At 41.8% G+C, this 13040-nt stretch overlaps 1 protein-coding gene across 7 annotated transcripts in view; it reads left to right on the top strand.

Moving 5' to 3' along the window:
* The window catches only part of NPL (N-acetylneuraminate pyruvate lyase), a 39301-nt gene that overhangs the window by 14338 nt on the left and 11923 nt on the right, over positions 1–13040 (top strand). For 6 of the 7 annotated variants that reach the window (XR_007720777.1, XM_050766442.1, XM_050766474.1 and 3 more), the window contains 4 exons: positions 2261–2348; positions 7894–7951; positions 10492–10567; positions 12448–12540. Coding sequence is in view for 6 of the 7 variants with exons in the window: in XM_050766442.1 (XP_050622399.1) it covers positions 2261–2348; positions 7894–7951; positions 10492–10567; positions 12448–12540 (315 nt within the window). In the remaining variant the exon portion in view is untranslated. The other variant, XM_050766480.1, reaches the window with a different exon arrangement.

Genomic DNA, 13040 nt, shown 5'->3' with positions numbered 1-13040 from the left:
CCTGGTTAAGCTAACTAAAATTTGTGAATTTGTAGACCCACCAATGTTAGACCTACAAAGCACCTTAAGAGATTACCTATTTGATAGTGTGCCAACACTTAAGGTATTACTTTTTATCCCCATTTAGAGATGAAAATATGTGACTCAGATATACTCTAAGTTGCCCCAGGCCTTTCAGCCAAGAAGTGGTAGAATAATAACTAAACCTTCTTAAGTAACAAATAAACCCTCTTTTCTCTTTTATTTATTTATTTATTTATTTTTGAGATGGAGTCTTGCTCTGTCTCCCCCCAAGGCTGGAATGCAGTGGTACGATCTCAGCTCACTGCAATTTCCGCCTCCCAGGTTCAAGCGATTCTCCTGCCTCAGCCTCCTGAGTAGCCGGACTATAGGTGCACACCACCTCACCTGGCTAATTTTTGTATTTTTAGTAGAGGCAGGGTTTCACTATGTTGGCCAGGCTGGTCTCAAACTCCTGACCTCAGGTGATCCGCCTGCCTTGGCCTCCCAAAGTGCTAGGATTACAGGCGTGAGCCACCGCGCCCAGCCTCTTCTCTCTCTTAAGAATGGGCTTTATTCTGTCTTCCCCTGGCCTTTCAAATTGTGAATGGAAGGAATACTGTAAAGGTAGTACACAAAGAAATCACAGGACTAGCAGTTATCGCCTTTTATTTCATAGAAAGTGAAAGTTTAAAAAAATTAGATCTTGAACATTTTAAGCCTGACAACTATATTTACCTGCAATTGAGCTGTCCCTTACGTGGTGTTCTGGGCTTTTGGACCCTTGAATGCATTTTTATTCTGAGAAGACTACGCGTTGGCCCTGACCTATTGCTCTACCAACAGGAGCCCCTCCAGAGCTAGAGGTACCTGGTAATAATAATCAGAGCAGATTAAAACTTGTGTGAAAAAGTGTCCTGGGCCACATGTCAAAACCGAGACCTGATTACAAAACCACTCAATGTCCCTCTACAGCACTAAGTCATAGTGGAGAAGGCAGATTCTTACTCCACAAAGGGCAGCAGATCTCCCCTGGGTATGAGGAAAAAGCAGGAACATCCCTATGACCAGAGCACACTTGAAGTCAAGACCCCAAAGGAGTGGTTAAAAATACTTTCCGACTCCCCTCCCCTGCCTCCCGAACCTCTCCTCTTCCAGCCCAGTGCTGAGTGCTTAGAGATTCAGAGTGCCACCATGTGCATGAGACCTCAGTAATGTATCCTACTGCCATAGGCATCTTTCTGTGATCCATTAAGAAATGACTGTAGTAGGCTGGGTGCAGTGGCTCACGCCAGTAGTCCCAGCACTTTGGGAGACCGAGGCGGGCGGATCACCTGTGGTCAGGAATTCAAGACCAGCCTGCCCAACATGGCAAAACCCCATCTCTACTAAAAATACAAAAAACTAGCTGGGCATGGTGGTGGGTGCCTGTAATCCCAGCTACTCAGGAGGCTGAGGCAGGAGAACCACTTGAACCTGGGAGGCAGAGATTGCAGTCAGCCAAGATCACGCCACTGTACTCCAGCCTGGGTGACAAGAACAAAACTCTGTCTCAAAAAAATAAAATAAAAAAGAAATGATTGTAGTAGAAGGAAAAGAGGAAAGAGGATGAGTTTTGGAATCACACAACTCTGGATTCAAACTTAAATTATTTACTGTTTCAGACTTTATCTTTTCATCTGTAAATGAGAAAAATAATTTCTACTTTGCTGGGTTGTTAGAGTAAGTGGATATGTAAGAGCACTTGGTATAAGAAATATTAATATCCTTTGTGCTTTTTAATAAAATACTTAAAAAACAAGTTGTCCTAGAGCACTACCGTCATGTCAAACTATAAATGGAGATAGTTTGAGATCTGTAGTATACAAAAGTACCCATATGAGTAACTCCCACTTATTTGACATTCTGGTACTGGATGGTGTTGATTTCTCTGCCATTCAAGCCCAGATATAAAACTGGGTAGTGTGTTTGGAGATTGACATAAAATGTGGGCAGTCATCTCTGTCTTTATTTAAAGTATTTGCTGACTGTCCCTAATATCAAGGTCAGATTTATAATTACAAGTCACAATTAACCTTCCCACTGCCTTTGACAAGGTGAAAGTGGAAAAAAGATGGAGCCTGAAGTGAAAATGGAAACACGGCATTTTCCCCTCCTGACCATCCTCAGTGCAGCGGTTTTTGACCCTGCACTTTCGGACTTGGGGTTGGAGGAGCAGAGGTGCTCCGTCGTCCCACTGACTTACTCTTTGTTTGAACAGTGAATGGTACAACAGGAGAAGGCCTGTCCCTGAGCATCTCAGAGCGTCGCCAGGTCGCAGAGGAGTGGGTGACAAAAGGGAAGGACAAGTAAGTGGCTGCATGAGGATAAAAATGCCCTTTGGCCACAGCTGTATTAAGTGAGCCTCTTCCCCAGAGGATACGCCCTCCCTGCTTTCTGGTCAGAGCTGGGGCTTGAGGTCAGCTGGTGGGAAGATGAGCAGGACCCCAGGGATCCTGGCTTCTTGGAGAAGAGCACCCTCCCTTTGTGTGCAGAAGGGCAGCCAGAGTGCTAGACACACCTGCCATCCAGAGGTTCCGTTGGGAAACTGCTTACCTGTCTACAGGGCCAATCCCCTCACAGTTACCTGTCCTTGGGCTGAAGGATAAGAGGGGAGGGTGGTAATGGACTCTGCTGGTCACCTGGCTCTTCCACTGAGCAACTCACACCCCTTCCCTTCTCGGGATGAGTGCCTGATGCTTGTATTGGCCCACTTCTCCTTACAGGTCTCTATGCATCCGACTCAACATGCTCTTTTATGGTGCTTCCTCTTGTGCTCTTGGAGGACTTTCTGTAGTCCATAAACTTCCGTGCAGTGATATATTTTTGTAACACCCAATTCATGCCATGGTTGAACAAACAGGATAGTATCAGTTCCAAAAGCACTTCCAGTTAACTAAGTTTGTTTTTTTGAGATGGAGCTCACTCTGTTACCCAGGCTGGAGTGCAGTGGTGCGATCTTGGCTCACCGCAACCTCTACCTCCTGGCTTCAAGCAATTCTCCTGCCTCAGCCTCCTGAGTACTTGGGACTATAGGCACATGCCACCGTGCCTGGCTAATTTTTTTGTATTTTTAGTAGAAATGGGATTTCACTGTGTTAGCCAGGATGGTCTCCATCTCCTGACCTCGTGATCTACCCCTCTCAGCCTCCCAAAGTGCTATGATTACAGGCGTGAGCCACTGTGCCTGGCCAACTAAGTGTTATTGATTTTCTGTTATGTTGTTATATGTTATGTACTGTGCTAGGCACCAGCAGTATAAAGTAAGGGCTCTGCCTTCAGGTTGCTGACCATCTGGTAGGGATGTTAGATCATGAAAACTAATACCCCAACCCTTCTGATGAATGTATAAACAAAAAGGGAGTGATTGATGTTGTCTTAGGTGGAAGTAAAAGATTAGAGGTAAGTTCCAAGTGAGCAGAGGTGGTCAGTATGAAGCCCATAGTGTCCCTGGGAATCCTTAATGGCTTCAGGGCACCTCCAATACCTAAAATTATGTGCCAAATTTGAGTGCATATCCACGGAACCATTTTCTGGTGAGCCATCAGCTTTCAGTTAATTTTGTCAGATCTAGGGTCCAAAAAGATTAAGGACAATGGGCAGAGTATGAAAACAGGAGGGCTAAGGGCACATATTAAGAGCAGTACCAAAAATGAGGGACAGGGAAGGTAGGCAGAGACAGAAAGCCCTCAGAAGGTAGGAGGCCAGTCAGGAGTGAGTCCTGTCACTGCAACCAGGAAGAAGAATGATTTCAGAGACTGTCAGTGGAGCAGGGGCCATAGAGCCCAACTGCCTGAATTTGAGGCCCAGCTCTGCTTTTTATTAGCGCTGGGAACTCAGGCATATCACCTAACTTCTGTGTGCTTCATCCCTAAGATAGAAGTAATAATAGTACCTCACTTATGAGGTTGTAGTGAGGATTAGAACAATGCCTGGCAGGCACAGTTCACTAAACACATTCACACTAATGTAAGAATTCATTGTAACTATTTGCAGTAGATGCTATGTTCATTATAACATTTGTTATAATAACAGACGCCATGAAAGTCAGCACAGGAAAGACTGAGAAGACCACTAGGTTTGACACATCATAGGAAGTCACTGATGACCTCTGAAAGAGCAGGGCCAGTCAGGTTATTGCAGAGAAGCCAGACTGCAGTAAGTTACAGAGTGCAACAGATATCTGCAAGTGGGGGCAGTGAGTGCAGCTGATCCTCACAAAAAGTTTTCTGGCAAAGGGAAGGAGAGATGGAGTAGTACATTAGGAAGGAAGGAATAGGCAAGCTTGAAAGAAGCATAGTTTTGTTAAGTGGAAAAATGTTGAGCGTGTTTCTATGCTGAAAGGACACTGCCATGGGAGAAGAGATTAAAGATACAGAAAAGACTGGTAAACCTTGGCTGGGTACAGTGGCTCATGCCTGTAATCCCAGCACTTTGGGAGACCAAGGCAGACGGATTGCTTAAGCCCAGGAGATCAGGACCAGCCTGGGCAACATATGGAGACCCTGTCTCTACAAAAAATAAAAAAAATAATTAGCCGGGCATAGTGGTATGCCCCTGTGGTCCCAGCCACTTGGGAGGCTGAGGCAGGAGGATCACTTGAGCCCCGGGGGACAGAGGTCACTGTGAGCCAAAATCACACTACTGCACTCCAGCCTGGGTGACAGAGCAAAACCCTTTTAAAAAAAAAAAAGTGGTGAATTGATACCTTTGATGGAAGGTCTTGGATAGGGGGTTTTGGCTAGGGATTTGAAATGCAGATGCTCCTTCACTGGTGATAGAATTACGTCCTGATGAATTGATCAGAAATTGATTCAACTTACAATTTACATTGAGTTTTAAAGACATAACCCTGTCATAAGTCAGGGAGTGTAATGATACTTTCACACCATCGTAAGGTCAAACCGTCATAAGCTGGGGACCATCCACACAACCCAAAGTAGACAGAGTAGCTTTAGAAGACAGCTGAAGGCCTGGCACAGTGGCTCATATCTGTAATCTCAGCACTTTGTGAGGCTGAGGTAGGCAGATCACCTGAGGTCAGGAGATTGAGACCAACCTGGCCAACATGGCGAAACCCCATCTCTACTAAAAATACAAAAATTAGCTGGGCGTGGTGGCAGGCACCTGTAATCCCAACTAATCAGGAGGCTGAGGCAGGAGAATCGCTTGTACCCTGGAGGTGGAGGTTGCAGTGAGCTGAGATCGCACCACTGCACTCTAGCCTGGGCGACAGAGCGGGCCGACGTCTAAAAAAAAAAGCAGCAGCAGCAAGGAGGAAAGCAAATGGTGATATAGCCCCGTGCACAGGTGGAGAGGAGGAAGGGTAAGGGAGTTTGTGAAAGCTTCATCTTTGGTGTCTGGGACTCTAGGACATCTGCTCAGAACTAGGAGTTGGGTAGAATTTAGAGCTTGACAGGAATAGTCAAGATTTGGAGTAGCCACTCCAGATAAATGAGTCATGACAGCCAGAAGGCTTGTTGGAACCTCCTCCTGGATTGAGAGATTACTAGGAAATTTGTATTTTAAATTTCCAACAGTGGTAGCTGTGCCTAGCAGCCCAGGAGAACGAGGAAGAGCGAATGGATGATTGGCTTCACCTAAGCCAAGAGAAAGGGGTAGTGAAGGAAGGGGTCTTACAATAAAACTGCTGGTGAGAGTTCAACAGGTCAGTCAGCCCTCCTTTTTCCATTCAGCAGTCTTCTGTTATCCTTTAAAAATACAAAGCTGATCATGTCACTTCCCAGCTAGGTCCTGTTTTACCTAAGACATAGCTAGCCAAGAACTCCTGGAGGACTTGGTGATTGGGCCTAAACAGGAATGTGGTGTCTCTGTCTCATGAGGGCATGTGTTTATTCAAGGTCCTTCAGAAGACTCACTGGGATGACTGCATTCACAGCTGAACATTATTAATCCCACTTTGAGAAGACCATTCTCACTGTGGCCTCTCCCCAGTTGGGAACATGGAGTACCCCCAAAAATGAACATCAGGGTGTCAGAGCAAATATCCCCTTTTGGCCAAATTCTGAGGAGATTTGCAAAGTAGGAAATTGCTTTTTATAGTGAATTCACTTCTCACAGGACTAGTTCCTGGCTGTATTCTTTGAGGAAACTCTTTATTCTTATCTCCAACCAAAAATATCTCAGTATCATACCTATCTTCATGCACGTATACCACCAAATACAGCATCTAAAACAATGCTTAACCAAAATAAGTACTCATGTATTGTTTAATCAGTTATTGCTTTTCAAGTTCTGTTTGGTTGAACCTTAAATTCTATTCCCTGAACATTTTTTAAAATCCCTAATGATTCTTTACTGTTTTCTATATTTTTGCAGCATTAAAAGGCTCTATTCTTTTTTTTTCTTTTTTGTTCTCCCAAACTTGTTTTTTTTCTTTAAGTCTCTATTCTTAAGGCTTAACAGTAATAACTGCTAATATTTATAAAGCATTTACTATGTCATGTACCATGCTGTGTTTTACTTGCATGAACTCACATAATCCTTACAATAGCCCTGTGAGACAGGTAATGTTATTATCTGAGTTATTACAGGAATTGAAGTGTAAAGGTGTTAAGTGCCTTTCTGAGGAGTTCACAGCTGGTTCGTAACAGTCAGGATTCAAGCTCAAGACTCTAACTCTGGGATATAAGTTCTTAACAGCTATGCTGCACCACCTCCCAATTAGATTTCTTCCCTAGTGCTTGATTCACCATTGGCATCTTGATTTTTTTAAATTTACATTTGATCTAAGTCAACAAATATTAGCCAATGCCAGATATATGCAAAGCACTTTTATATGAATATATGCAATATCATTTACGTATAAAAATCATATGTAATATCTAACACATAAAGTGATTCTAAACATGATTAAACTAGATCATTTACTTCCATTAGAATTTATTTGTTATTTATTTTATTTTTATTTTTAATTATTTTTTGAGACATGGTCTTGCTCTGTTGCCCACCCTGGGGTGCAGTGGCATGATCTTGGCTTACTGCAGCCTCCACCTCCTGGGCTCAAGTGATTCTCCCACCTTAGCCCCCAAGTAGCCAGGACTACAGGCACACACCACCACACTTGGCTAATTTTTTGTATTTTGGGTAGAGATGGGGTTTTGCCATGTTGCCCAGGCTGGTCTTGAACTCCTGAGCTCGAGTAGTCCACCCACCTCAGCCTCCCAAAGTGCTGGGATTATAAGTATGAGACACTGCACCCAACCTAGAATTGATTTTTAAATTTTGTGTCTTTTATCACAACTTAGAAATGTTTTATGTGAGCATGTATATAAGATTAATTTCTACAGACTCCAATTTAAGATAATGGGCATGGACTAAATTATCTCTGTGATCCTCTGCCTCTAACTTAATGAGAGATGAATCCCATTTACGTACACGTTTAACAGTTTTCAGCATATATTTCTGCTGTTAGTGATATGAAACCTCCATGATACTGAATGAACATACCACCTTCCCACTGGCTCGAAATGAAGTCATTGCAGAAATGGCTGTATTCCTACAGAAAGGAAGAAATGGAATAGCCTTTTAACCTTGCCTTTAAATACCTCCTCTGGGGCTGAATATTCTCTGCTATGAAATCAGAATCATCCTAGACACGGTCAAATCACAACCAACCTCTCAGTAACATGACAAGACTTTGATATCAATGACCTATGTTAAAAAGATCACCATAAGTCCCTTTAGGTGGATTAAATATATTGCTATAGAACTTAATAAGTGAGATTAATAAGGTGTCAGTTAACTGCTAAAACCAGCACAAACCAGGATAGTGCAGCCCTTCTGCATGCCTCTAAACTCTAGGCGATGCAGCAGTGTTTTTTTCTTTTGCAGGCTGGATCAGGTGGTAATTCACGTAGGAGCACTGAGCTTGAAGGAGTCACAGGAACTGGTATGTATGCAGCTCCATCTGGGAGAGACCACTCAAGGGGCCTCAATTTTTATGCTGCAGTTAAAATCAGTACTATATTTGCTATGTAGTGGATGGTGTGCCTGAAAAGATAAGGTGTGGGATCTCAGGGGCTCACTGCCTAGAAGCAGCCATTGAGCCATGAAGAAAGGATTGTAGCTCTAGGTGGTGATGACTATAGAATAGGAGATGGAGGCACCTTCCTCCAAGGAGAGTAAGGATGGATGCAGCTGTAGCTGAGTTTGCAGGTAAGGAGCAGAACTGAGCCAATTTCAATTTTCTCTGTGAAGTAGAAGGCAGTGCCATCTGCAGGGCACAGATGGACAAAGTATAAAGACTTGAAGAATGGCAAATGTGAATTCTGCCTTGGAGAAAGGGGGAGGGAGCTAAAACACAAAAGGATTGCTTGGTGGTACTGAAGACCAACTTAGGTTGTAAGTTATAAATTTGTCATACCACCCTTCAGCACAGTTGTGGAATTTTTTTTTCTGGGTACACTCTTTAGCCAGAATATAGGAACAAGAACACAGACAGTTGGATTGCTCCAGCTTTAGGGATTAGCAGGTTAGGTGGAGCAGAAGCAAGACAGGAAGGGGTTAAATTTCCTGGCAGAAAAGCAGGTGGTATGGTGATTCTGAGGCCTGGGTGAATTGGTTAAGAAAAGAAGGCACACACTTTGGGAGGCCGAGGCAGGCGGATCACGAGGTCAGGAGTTTGAGACAAGCCTGACCAACATGGTGAAACCTTGTCTCTACTAAAAATACAAAAAGTAGCCGGGCATGGTGGTGGGCACCTATAATCCCAGCTACTCAGGAGGCTGAGGCAGGAGAATTGCTTGAACCCAGGAGGCGGAGGTTGCAGTGAGCTGAGATCGTGCCACTGTACTCCAGTCTGGGCAACAGAGCGAGACTCCATCTCAAAAAAAAAAAAAAAAAAAAAAAAAAAAAAGATGTTCAAAATTGTTTATCAGAAGGCCCTGTACCTGGACTGCTACAAATTGACCAAGTTTCCAGAACTTAGATATATGACTTTTTCTGGCCCAGCTTCTTCTTAATGGGTTTTGCTTGTTTTGGCTATTTGGATTTAAAAATGGGATGTATAATGTATTTGCAAAAAATTGCAATTTAGTGCTTTAGGCAAGATGCAAAGGAAGATCTATCATTAGCCATAATAAGTGTGGAATCAGAATTTAGAGACTTGAATTATTCCTCTTACATTTTATTTGTTTCTCTTACAAAAGGTTTTTCAACTAAGGCAGTATGGTGTAGGGTATATTTTTCCTTTTTTTTCTCTTTTCAATTGCTTCTTTTCCAATGTATAATACAAATTTTAAAATATTATCATGTAATGATATGAATGACAGTATCATCCATTGGGCTGAACACCCAAATAGTATAGAAGTAATCTTGGAATTAATAATCCTCTGGAATAGGGATAATCTGCTGGTACAGGGGTAGTCTTGCCAAAGAGACAGTAACATTGGCATCTTCTTAGCCATAACTCTTTATTGGATGATGCTTGAATGGACACTGCCATCAACTCTCTTAGGTGTTTCCTCTTTCCTTGCTTTCAGCTAAGGTTACTCTTCTGCTCTTTTTCTAAACAGAGTACTAATCAAATGATTTAAATATATCACATTCTGATCCTGTGTTAATGAAATTATTCCCAGTGCCTTAATTTGGCTATATCCCAGTCTTCTCCTTTTAACTATTCTAGTTTACTTCTGCAGAAAGATAATCACATCTATTAGATATAGATATTACAAGTCAAAGTCTCAGAAGGAAGCCCTTTTCCCTTTTTAGAGAGTAGGGCATGTTCCGAAACAATCAACAAGCGTCTGCTGGTTCCTTGCTATGTGCCAGGCACCATGATTGACCTGGACTCAAGGGTAAGCAAGATCTGAGCCCTGCCCTGAGGGACTTACACTCTAGTTGGAGGACAGTCACCATACACAACTGCCTTACAACCTGGTAGGTTTAGGTATTTTACTTGAAATAGATACATAGTGTTATAAGGGTCCAGCAAGAGGAAATGTTACTTTTTTCTGGAGGAATTTTAAAAAATATCAGAAATATGGGGCAAAGTATCTTCTGTGATATATATAATCTTTTCCTTTTCAGCATGTCTCAACTGCATTCCCAATCTAATATACATTTTTAAATTGGACAGAAAAGACAGTATCAGCAATGGGCTAAACAGAAGAGAAATTACATCAGCAGATATCTCGAGTAACAGTTACAACTTATCAAAACGACCTACTTATGTCTCCTTAGCAAGGTTTTTTGTGCTGACAAAATATGAAGTATAAGATTAAGTGCACAGCTCACCATCATCAAGGAGCTCTACTTTGCGACCTGGGATTTTCCTGGCAATGACATTCATTAAATTTGGTTAATTTTCCCACTCTCCAGTGGTACATCAGTTGGCAAATTTGAAGAGCTTGTTACTGATCTTAGTATCTAAGCTATAGATGACTGTAGTAAATCACTTGTTCCAATATGGTCTTCTTTCTTCCTTTAAAGGCCCAACATGCAGCAGAAATAGGAGCTGATGGCATCGCTGTCATTGCACCGTTCTTCCTCAAGCCATGGACCAAAGGTAAGTAGATAGGCCTGAATGCATGGCACCTCACATGGTCCACTTCTTGCCTCCATTCAAAATGGTTATATTTAGTTTGTGAGAGTAAAGCACTATAGATTGGAGGCTTAAAGGTGCAAAGGTACAGTGGTTCTCTGAAATATTTGCTCTCCCTGGATCCATAAAAGGGACTGCATTAAAGTACTTCAGTTCTTTTGCCCAGTAATTGATCTGATTGGGTCATCTGCTGAGCCTCTGTTGATGGGTAGATGCCTATGTTTGGGTCAAGTGTCTGCTGCTGGACCAGTGAGTTGTATAGGGTGTCAGTCACATGGCAAAGCATGGGACCATTTTTCTTAGAAGAATATAAGTGATGGGCATTTTGAGACTACACATCCTATTCAAGGTCGAGTGAATGATGAATTTTAAGAGATTTCACAGAAATATTCATTGCCTTCCAAAATACAAAAGTATTGCTTTCTCTTTCTCTACTGTCTTCTCTGTGGAAACTATTTATGGTGTCTAAGTATACCAAGTCTTTTTAATCCTTTTTGATTAGCAAAAAAAGAAGTATAAATTTTAGCAGGATAAAAACAGACACTATTCACCTACATGATTAAATAAATCCATAATTAAATGCATAATAGGTCTAAATCATCATGAAATATCACCTATTATTGATACATAGAAAATAATTCATGTAAGTAAGCAATTTAATATTTATAAATTGCTAGTTTAAAATGAACATTTTTAAAGTTTTTAAAATTTTTTAAATTGTTCTTTAGAGATGAGGTCTTGCTCTATTGCCCAGGCTGGAGTACAGTGGCATGATCATAGCTCACTGCAGCCTCGAACTCCTGGGCTCAAGCAACCCTCCTCCATTGGCCTCCCAAGTAGCTGGAACTTACAGGCACGTACCACCATGCCAAGCTAATTTTAAAAATAATTTTTGTAGGGACGAGATGTTGGTATGTTACCTAAGATGATCTTGAATTCTTGGCCTTGATCCTCCTGCCTCAGCCTCCCAAAGTGCTGGGATTACAGGCATGAGCCACTGTGTCCAGCCCAACATTTAAAAATTTTTTCACATGGCTTTACAAATTTTTACATGAATATATTCCCTAAAAGGAAAAATAATGTATACATAATAATTTGTCAGAAATATTATCATAGACTGAATACACATCATAACAGTATTCAGATGACCTATATAAAATTCTCCTGTTACCCAGTGGCATCCAAAGCATGAGGAGTGCTGCTGGACTTATCATCTGCAGTAGCGTTGCAGGCAAAGCTCACATGAGATGATGCAGGAAATGCCACTTCCTCAGCAAACCAGAGTGTGCTCTCTTTTGATGTATCTGGATTTCTCCCCAAAGGGAAAAATACCAAATTTTGCTGGAATTCTTGCAAAATGTGCCACTATTCTTGCAAAATGTGCCACTACTCCTATAACTTCCCTCTTGAAGCAGATATTGTTTATCTTTTGTTACAGGGTTTTCTCAATTAAAATCTTATTATTGTCCTATAGTAGTCTCTGTTGTTTACTGTCCACACTTAGCCTTTTTGGGGTAAGAAGACAAGAGTCTCATGTGATGGACTTATGTTTGTCATCATCATCTCTTAATATATGGGAAGGTTTTCATCAATTTTGTAATAGAGTTTAGTATGGTAGGAGAATAATCATCTTATTTTGGGCTTTCTACAGAAGGAAAATAAAACTTGAAGGAAGTGAGTTGCAAAAACATTGCAGTAGCAGTAGCAGGGATGGTAAGAGTGGTTGAGAATTTGAGGCTTCTGAGAAACATGGTTGTGTTTCATCAGATGATTTGTTTTTTTTTACCAGGGAAAGCCACTGTTTATACCTGTTCTCACTATGACTGTTCCTGCTGTTCTTTCAGATATCCTGATTAATTTCCTAAAGGAAGTGGCTGCTGCCGCCCCTGCCCTGCCATTTTATTACTATCACATTCCTGCCTTGACAGGGGTAAAGAGTAAGTACTGCTTCTTTTGATATTTCTTTCCTTCCAACTCTCACATTTTACCCTATTATGCTAAGAAACTCCACTCCATCCCACCCTACCCCATGCCACAAAAGCACACCACCACTGACTGGGCAGTACCAGTTGCTTCTAAATGTCCCTCTGAAGTCCCAGCCCTTATCAATCATTCACGCTGCTGTATAATGGAAGTTGTTAGGTATGAAAGGAAATCTGATCTCTGGGCACTTGTAGCACATACCTTTCGTCTTTACCACACACACTCCTTCTTCTTATTGAGAAGACGTGAGTCTGTAAGCCTCACTAGGAGAGGAGTGTGTCTACCTTGAACCTATTGTATTCTTAGTGCCTATAGCACATAGGAAAGTCCTCTGATCTCTTCTGACTTCTCTTCTAGCTTTTCTTTTGTTATTACTGTATTTCTCCAGAAAGAAGAGTTTTACAATTAGCTGAAATTTCTTAGATTATTTTTAAAATCCCACTCTTTTCTAAAT

The sequence above is a fragment of the Macaca thibetana genome, chromosome 1, assembly GCF_024542745.1.
Source record: "Macaca thibetana thibetana isolate TM-01 chromosome 1, ASM2454274v1, whole genome shotgun sequence".
Taxonomy (NCBI): Eukaryota; Metazoa; Chordata; class Mammalia; order Primates; family Cercopithecidae; genus Macaca; species Macaca thibetana.
Note: the sequence above shows the minus strand (reverse complement) of the source record. Positions and strands in the feature narration are given on the sequence as shown.